The sequence below is a fragment of the Coptis chinensis genome, chromosome 8 (assembly GCF_015680905.1).
Source record: "Coptis chinensis isolate HL-2020 chromosome 8, ASM1568090v1, whole genome shotgun sequence".
Taxonomy (NCBI): Eukaryota; Viridiplantae; Streptophyta; class Magnoliopsida; order Ranunculales; family Ranunculaceae; genus Coptis; species Coptis chinensis.
In genome coordinates, this window is record NC_141463.1 from 91,791,050 (window position 1) to 91,800,280 (window position 9,231).

The following is a 9,231-nucleotide window of genomic DNA, read 5'->3' on the forward strand; positions in this document are numbered from 1 at the left end:
TATTTATTATAGAGTGATAATTTTTTTTAATAAATTATAGAAGAATGTATGTTTTTCTGCCACCGTTTGAAGAGGATAAAATTTTTCTTTTAAGGACAATATCTAAGTATATAACACGCCTTGGTAGCTGCCTTGGTAGCTGCTGTTTGTTCTGTCCTATTCTTGTTCCTGTTCCCAAGCACCGGTTTTAACAATTCACAGACTCTCTGAAAGACCTTTGTACCTTTCCAACACTTCAATGAACTCAATAAAATAGAAGGACACATGTTGGTGGCCAATCAGTGTTGGCCCTTGGCAATTTGGCATCATCTTGTGTTCCATACTTCCACGCTTGATTTTGGAAACAAGGAACAAGGATCATAAATTCAAAATTTGAATTGAACACATCGTATAAACAAAGCTGACTCTAGATTAAAATCATGGCCCATGTCTGTGATTCTTTTGGAGCTAAACAAAACACACAAAATCATAAAAAGTGCCCTGCGCAATCTAATGCATAATTTTTCAAAATTTAAAAACCAAGGACCCCACTATTAATACAATTTATATTATAAACCCTTTAGAGGTAAAAAAAAATTAAAAAAATAGTAAAAAAAAAAAACTCCTTGGCGCCCCTTTATTTCTCCCTCTCTCTTCAGTTCAAATTCTAGGGCAGATCCCAATTCTCTACTTTTTATGTTTTTTATTCATTCGAGAAACCTTTTATTTTTGTCTTTTTGCTATTTCTATCTCTCTCAAGTCTCAACGGTCTTAAATTCTATTTCTTATCACCAAACAACACTTATTTCCTCTTCTCTTCAACTGTGTCAGTTAAAGTTCAAACCTTTTTTGGTTTTTGTTCTCAAGTAGCAACGTTTTGGAAGGTAACCCATCTTTAGTATGTGTTTTTTTTTCTAGTTTTGTTGGGAATTTGGAATTTCAAAGTAAAATTTTTAACTTGGGGGAATATTGTTTTGAGTGTAGTAGCAAGTAATGGCAGAAGCTGGGAGTACTTACTCTGATGATATGAGGATGAAGCCTGGGGTTATTGATCTTACCCAGAATGAGGACTTGTTGGAAGTTAGTGAGCAAGTTAATGATGCTTCACAAGCTTCTCAGAAATCTAATGCGCCTGTTGCTAGTAGTGTTCGTGAGCTTCTCGAATGTCCAGTATGCTTGAATGCCATGTACCCTCCCATTCATCAGGTTCGCAAAAACTTTACTTTGAATGGGATGGTGATCAATGTAGTTTGCACTAATATAAATTCATTTAAGTAGTCCATATTAATGTAATATAGTTAGTAGAAGAAATTAGAATTGATTCAGATCTGTTAAAAATGCAAAGAAACCATGAGGAATGCTAGACATAGATGGATGGAACTAGGGGGGTGCATGTGGGTGAAGATTTGGAAAACTTACGTAGTAATTTGTTAGAAAAATGACTAAACTATAAAGATTCGCACCCCCAAGATTTTTACAGAAGCTCCACTATCGCACCCCCTAGCTCAATTACTAGGCTGCATATAGTCTTGCACCCCCAGACATTGAATCATATTTCCGTCCATGTCTATAGATGTACTTGATGACCAACTCCGTTCAATCCTTAATTCTCTGTGCTGTTTGGCAGTTATGTGTAACACATGGAACAAAACAAGAATGGTTTAGCATTTCATTTTTTTCGGTTTCGTAGAGATTATACTCAAAGTTTTGCTAATATACTGTTAAAATGGTCATTACTTCATCAATCTGCTTGTAATTGGGTGTCTCGGGTTGTCTTTAGAGAAAAACCTTTATTTTCTATACAAGTTGTAATTAATCCAGTTGGCGCTGATTCCTTTTTCTTGTATTTCAGTGTATAAATGGCCACACACTGTGTTCTGGTTGCAAGCCAAGGGTGCACAACCGTTGTCCCACTTGCAGACATGAACTTGGCAATATAAGATGCCTTGCGTTGGAGAAGGTGGCAGCCTCTCTTGAACTTCCTTGCAAGTATGAAAGTTTTGGATGCTTGGGTATTTATCCTTACTACAGCAAGCTGAAACACGAATCTCAGTGTACATTTCGACCGTACAATTGTCCTTATGCTGGTTCAGAGTGCACAGCTGCTGGTGACATTCCTTTTCTGGTAACCCATCTCAAGGACGACCATAAAGTTGACATGCACAGTGGCAGCACCTTTAACCATCGTTATGTCAAATCAAATCCGCATGAAGTTGAAAATGCCACATGGATGTTGACGGTATGTCTTCTACATGTTTATTATTTAGCATTTTAAGGTTCTCATTTTGCAATAATGTTTGTTACAGAGAAACCTCTATTGTTGGTTTTTTGACAGATAGTGCGGGTCTTTTTGCTGTTTCTAGGTTTTCAGTTGCTTTGGACAATACTTCTGTCTTCATTTTGAGGCATTTCAGCTAGGGATGGCTCCTGTGTACATAGCATTCTTGCGGTTTATGGGCGATGACAATGAGGCTAAGAATTACAACTACAGTCTTGAGGTTGGGGCTAATGGTAGAAAGATAGTATGGCAAGGGGTGCCCAGAAGCATTAGGGATACTCACAAGAAAGTTCGTGACAGTTTCGATGGGCTCATCATCCAACGTAACATGGCCCTATTCTTCTCAGGTGGAGATAGGAAGGAGTTGAAACTGCGAGTGACAGGGAGGATTTGGAAAGAACAGTAGTTGAGTCATCCTCATGTTGTCTTGGTAGTAAAGTTCTTTTAGATGTAATTTGTGTCTTCTTTTCATGTATTTTTTTTTCAAGTGCTAGAAGGCAAACTCTCTTTGCTTTAGCTTGCAAAATATACATGAGCGAGAACTGAGAAGACATTATATTTACCAGGGAGGAGTTAATGTTTGATGACATTTTCTAATGTACTTTCTAGTGTTACTTGAAGAGTTGGCTTGAAGCTACATAATAGAACTTTGAACCTTTTCGGAGTCGAAGGTTATATAGAGTTTGTATGTTTTGATACTCTTCATGAGATTTGGCTTAGTGAGTTAGGTCATGGGGACATCTTTTGCAATGCAGGGAAACATGTCTCTGGTTTATGTGGATCATTAATGGGTCGTTAATTTTACAGTTATCATAAATAAATGGTATTTTAATTTGTTAATTCTCGTGATTAATGCAGAATGAGATGCTAATTAGTCTTGGCGATTGGGTTGAACTGCTAATTAGTTTTGCAATTGGGTTCCTAGAACAGGTTAAGCAGGTAGAATTGCCGCAATTCAAATAAATGAATGCCTGTTTCCACATTCTGGAGAATTTTCTGTTACAGCACTCAAGGCAAATTTGGAGAACATTCAATCTGAACTGAAGGACTTGAGACCCCTTGAGAAATGAGACCTCTTTGAGCTGCAGCTTTGTCATAAAGTGGCGGTTCGCTCATGTCTTGCAAAGACCGTGATAGGAGCACCGAGCTAAAATTTAGAGTGAAAAATAACAGATAAGAATTCATTGGAAAATGACGTCTTCTAGACCAGCAGATATCTATCTCATACCATATGGCTTCACAAAGAAGTAGTTTTACATAACAGAGATCTAGCTCTCTCGAGTGATATTTAAATGAAATAGCACAATACAAAATCAAACCTTTTCTTCTTATTGATATATTTTAAGGACAAAACTTTACTCAACCACTCCAATAAGCCATGGAGGTGAAGACCCAACAGAATATTACGCACATCGTGCTTTGTAAGCATTCCATCCTTGAAGACGGTACTCTCGAGCAGTCTCAACTGGGTTAGTGGCCTTTATGATCCCCCGACCAACAATTATGATGTCACTGCCTCTATCTTTGATAACCTGAAGAGAACATTGAACCGACACCCGCAAGTCATTTTACTAGGCATCGACATCAACAAAGAAGATTTGGACATGGAGTGATTTCACAAATCTCATTTGCTCTGCTCATCATTAGTTTTTCCCTTTAGATTATACGCCATAAATGTACAATGTCGAAGTTACAGAAAGAAACTGTGCACAGAAAATACTGAAAGAAACTTACAGAATGTGGAGTATTATACTGCTGGCCTAATGCATCCCCTCCCTTAACCAACTGTACCCCAGGCGTTGCCTGAATGAATGCTGGATTAACTGGACCCCCTTTCCAGGACGCTGGATTGACTGAGATGAATCCAATGACAAAATCTGAGTGATCTTCAGCTATTTTCACTGCTGATGCAGTATAATCTCCAGTGGCAAAGTTACCAGCGGAGCTCATTTCTGCAAGCAGAAGCAAACCCCTACCACGAGGCAACCCCTACATAGCACCAAAAGTTATAAACAGGGCATACAATGTGCATATCAAGAGGTTGCATAAATAAAACGGCACTATCACAGACTTAACACAATACAATTAATTTTCAAATTTATACCTTCAGTTTTAGACCATCCACAATGCCAGGTCCAGATATAATATGTGCATTCACTATGTCAGCCCAATCCAATATCATGGAAGATGCCTCTGCAAGCAGCTAACAACGTCAAGTAAAAATTAAAAGTATCAAGAGATCATAATGTCACCAACAATTACAGAACAAGGATGAAACTGAATCTTACCCTTCATACTGCATAGTCACAGTATTTCCTATATCAGCAAACTTACGATCTTCGAATATCAAGAAGTTGTGTCTATCTGCAATCTGCAACAAAATTGACACGAATCATCTCACAGACTAATCATGACTGTAGTTAACAAATGAATATTACATTACTAAACGATCAATAATTGGTCAACATAAATGGCAAAACTAGCAAAATAAGTAATTAGGGTCCTAATAAGTAATAACTATGAACTTTCTAAAACTCAAGTACACAAGAATTGGTTACTAATATTGACAAAGGCTAGCATATTCTTTCAGAAAATTATAACATGCAGACACGGACGTCATCTAACTCCTTAAAAAAAAACGTAGATACAAGCCTAAAAACTAGATAATACGCAAGTATGTCTATTTACAAACTTGGTTCACTTTGTCACTAACATCTTATACCTACAGGTTCACTACTCGCTCAAGTTATGAGATGGCATCAGAGACAATATGGCCCATTTTGGTTCTTCTTGATGTGCAAATGGACTACTTAGCCAAACTATAAGAAAGAAATTTCAACAGGGTACATCAACAACTAAAAAAATTGGTCGAATACAAAAAGTCGAAAATGAATGCCAAGTCAAGTTAAGAGTTTAGAATGTACCGAGCGAAGCTGAGAACCAAAATCTGGCGTAAAGTCTGGTAATATATCCACATGAGTTTTCAATAAGCAAATCTCTGGACCAACCTGCACAAATTTGTTTTATTCAAAAGATTAAGATTCCAAAGATTAAGATATACTGAATTAAAAATAATTGTAAAACATTAATGGTGATTAATCACCCTTCTGTCATGCTCCTCCCATTTTGTTCATATCAAGGCCTAATACTCCACAAGTTTCTCTGTTAGCATCACAATTATATCTCGTGGAGGAAAAAAAGGAGCTAACAGAAATGCACTCACTACCATCAAATTAATGGTTCTTTCAAACCTCTCCAAAACAATCATACTAGTTGTTGAAGAAAATATAGTTAGTGAATGTTAAAAACAGAACTTTCAGAAACTAACACGAAAGAATCTTCTAGTATTTCATTGACAGTAAATGTAGACAATTCCAAAGATTCTGTCTAAAACCTCAAACTCATGATGCCATTTTAGTTATGCATATTAAGGATGTAGACGTTAATAGATTTTTGAAGGAAAAGATCAACGGACCAGACCCATAAATGATAATCTGGGCAGTGAGAACGTACTTTGGATCTAGTGATTAAATACACCCAAGTGAAATGTCTAGTGTTGAACATGTTTGTCAACTAATGACACTATGATTGACTAAACATTATCACAAGTAAATTCAACTAATTGTTAAACTAAACTACTCAGGCTCGCCTGGTATGTAAACTAACCGATATGCTTATGAAGAGACAATTTCATTTCCAAGGTTAAAGCTATTATAGAAGCAATACAATAGCACAATAACTACAATTCATTAAACAACTCTAAAACAGTTTGTTGTCATTAGAAAGAGCACCAAATCAAACATTTTGTAGACAACATTTCAATAAGTAAAACATCATCTATCTCTAAAGATTACAACTGACACTGTCAGATAGTCCTCAAAATTCATTTTGTCTCTATTACATATAAAACAAACCAAAAAAATGATAAAAGACTACCTTGTCAGCAAGAGCAAGCAACTCAGCAGCAGTACCCACATCAGCTGATAAACACAAATTACTCTGTTTCTCTTCCATAACCTCAAACAACTTCTTCCCAGTCACATTCTTCGCCATTCTCCCCCGCTCCGAATACGACAACCCCTTAACACTACCAATAACAATCTTCTCAACATTTGGAACCTTAACACTACTATTCTCCTTAATAAACTTGTTAATCTCCACTACCTTCTCTTCACTAACTTTCCCAAACTTATTCAAAATCCTAACCATATCACTCAACTTAATCAAAGAATGCAAAACAATCCCATTCTCAAATAAATTCTCCTTCCCACCTTGTTCCCTATCAATAAGTACAACAGCATCACTAACTTTCAACCCAACATCTCTAAGTGGCTTAGCAGTTTCTAATACTGAGCCACCACTAGTAACTAAATCTTCAACTATTAAACAAGTTTCACCAACCTTAAAACTACCTTCAATTATTTTACCCGTCCCGTAATCTTTAACCTCTTTTCTACGCATAAGCATGGGAATGTTATTATTAATTGAAACAGATGTGGCTATTGGTAAAGCAGTGTAAGGTACACCGCATATTAGATTGTATGAGATTGTGGGGAGTGATGAGATTAAAAGTTGTGAGATTTGTATTAAGAGTGATGGGTAGGAAACTATTAGACGTAGATCTATGTAGATGGGTGAAAATATACCGGATTTTAATTTAAAGTTTCCGAATTTCACGGCTTCTATTTCGTGGAGGGAGAGTACTAGTTTTTCCATTAGTTGTGATGATGATGATGAAGGAGGAGGAGGAGGAGAAGTCATTTTTTTTATGTTATGTGGGAATATGGGAGAAGGCGAAAGGTTTTTGTTGTGTATTTATGGAGTGAAAGTTACACTACTGAATTTAAAAGGTTAGCGAAAAAAAAATAATAATAATTTAAAAAAAAACCAAAAAATACCAAATGTGTGGTCCTCAACCGCTTTGGACACACTTCGGTTCTAACCGTTGAGGACAGAAGTCTTTTCCCGAGAGACGTGTAAGGGAAAATGAGTGATTTTTTGCTCCAGCGTTGGTTCCTCCACAAAAAAAGGAAAGTTACAGCGTGGGCACAAAATCTTCAAAATTTCTAATTTTATTAGTTTGTACTTTATAAAAAATAAAATAAAAAGAATAAATAAATTCTTCTAAAAACGTGTTAATAATAATAATAATATTATCTTCTTGTTAGTTTGTTCTTAATACATTCAGCGTGTTTTTCATATTTTGATTCCTATTTTTTGTTTTTAATTATTAGTTATGATTTATGAGGGACAAACTAGTAAAATCGAAATTTTTGAAGATTTTGTGCGAGATGTAACCATAGCACAAAATATCAGAATATGGGTATTTATCGATACTCAATTTCTCGATATGTATCGTGGATATATTCTTCTCTTTGGAGACATTTGATATTATTTCACATGCAAATATCGTAGATATATCTAAAATATCGACAAATATCGTAGATATTTTAGATATTTTTTTATATATCATGATACATTATTTATATTTTATAATTGTAAATATTAAATAAAATTGTTATATATATAAAATATCGCCAAATATTTCCAAATATCACAAAATATATTAAAATATCACAAATATCGTCGAAATATCACCAATATTTGCAGTTGTATATATCTCTAAATATATCCAGATATTTATATATCTTTTTCTGAAATCTGAATAGATATCGACAAATATCGTAATATTTTGTACTATGGATGTAACTTTCTTTCTTTTTTGGAAAAAAATGAAATGTGTGGGCTGATAATTCTCTTAGAGCGCTGGGAGGAACTAATTCTGAGAGCAAAAAATCACTCATGGAAAATGTGGGAGTGTGAGGGAAAGAGATGTGGTGGGACCAGTGGCTCAAACAAAAAGTGGGTTGGGTTTGCTTTTTGAAAAGTTGGAGATTAATTTTAGGAAAGCTTTGTAGAGTGCAAATTAGAGCTTAGATCACGCAAATGGTATGAGATTATGTCATCCCTACAAAAGTAGTGTGTTATGAGTTAAGACACGCAAATTTAATGGATGAATTGTAATAATCTAGAAGTAGAAAAGTGAGTGGGACTTTAAGAATAGTTGTTTAATTATTTTCCTGAAGCTTATTTTTTATTTTTGAGATTTTGTTCTTTAGAATTTAGATCACAGTTCACAATCGTGCATTTTATAGGTATAACATCGCAAGCAAGCAAATTTTGTTATACTCAAATTAAGCAGTTGATGACACAAAAAGTTGCAGATTGTGAGATGGAGTTGTTTTTTAGACGATAGTTTAACAATCACAACAATAGACGCAGATAGTTTTTCCATTAGTGGTGATGATGATGCCTTTGAAGAAGAACTCTTTTGTTTTTTTTGCTGTTTGGGAATATGGGAGAAGGCGAAAGGTTTTTGTGCATTTATGGAGTGAAGTTGAAGTAGTGAGGTGTGTTTCTCGAGATGTGTGAAGTGGGAAATGTATGGTTGTGAGAAAAAGAGATGTGGTGGACCAGCTCACCAGCGGCTCAAACAAAAAGAAGGTTTGGGGGTTTGCTTTTTGAAAATCTGGAGATTAATTTTAGGAAAACTTTGTAGTGTCCAATTAGAGCTTAGATTGAGCAAATGGTATGAGATTATGTCAGCCCTACAAACGTAGTGTGTTGCTTAAGCTATCATGACAAACAAATTTAATGGATGGATATAATACAATGAAATGTACGAATCTAGAAGTAGAAGAGTGAGTGGGAACGCTTTAAGAATAGTTGTTTACATTTGAGATTCAGTTCTTCAGCTATTAGTTATTACATACAGTTCTCAATCGTGCATTACAGACATTGACGTATTGAACATTCGAGTTACGGAGTTAGTATAGAGGCAGCAGGTAACCTTGGAAGGGGAGCACAACTGGTCCGCTTTGGATTTGCTCCCTCATAATAGTTTAGTAGTGCAATTTTGTAGGCCATAATCCCAATTAATGCTTATTTCTCCAGGCTGTTTACTCCATTCTGTC

General features: G+C 35.5%; 2 protein-coding genes across 3 annotated transcripts; one reads left to right on the forward strand and one right to left on the reverse strand.

Moving 5' to 3' along the window:
* The first annotated feature begins 648 nt into the window (after positions 1-648).
* Positions 649-2,924, forward strand: LOC147484362 (E3 ubiquitin-protein ligase DIS1-like). 2 transcript variants are annotated; one of them, XM_086578244.1, is made up of 4 exons: positions 649-863; positions 964-1,185; positions 1,832-2,218; positions 2,343-2,924. In XM_086578244.1, exons 2-4 carry the CDS (start codon positions 973-975, stop codon positions 2,661-2,663), a joined length of 921 nt encoding a protein of 306 aa, XP_086434370.1. In that variant the 5' UTR covers positions 649-863; positions 964-972; the 3' UTR covers positions 2,664-2,924. The 2 variants fall into 2 exon arrangements, with proteins under 2 accessions (XP_086434370.1, XP_086434371.1); XM_086578245.1 differs by having other exon boundaries at positions 652-863; positions 967-1,185.
* A 513-nt stretch (positions 2,925-3,437) lies between these two features.
* Positions 3,438-7,077, reverse strand: LOC147484363 (uridine 5'-monophosphate synthase / UMP synthase (PYRE-F) (UMPS)). The gene is given in 7 exon segments (XM_086581477.1): positions 3,438-3,789; positions 3,992-4,246; positions 4,362-4,436; positions 4,438-4,450; positions 4,546-4,628; positions 5,182-5,265; positions 6,194-7,077. Coding segments are annotated over 7 exon segments (1,464 nt in total). The 5' UTR covers positions 7,019-7,077; the 3' UTR covers positions 3,438-3,660.
* Positions 7,078-9,231: the final 2,154 nt, after the last annotated feature.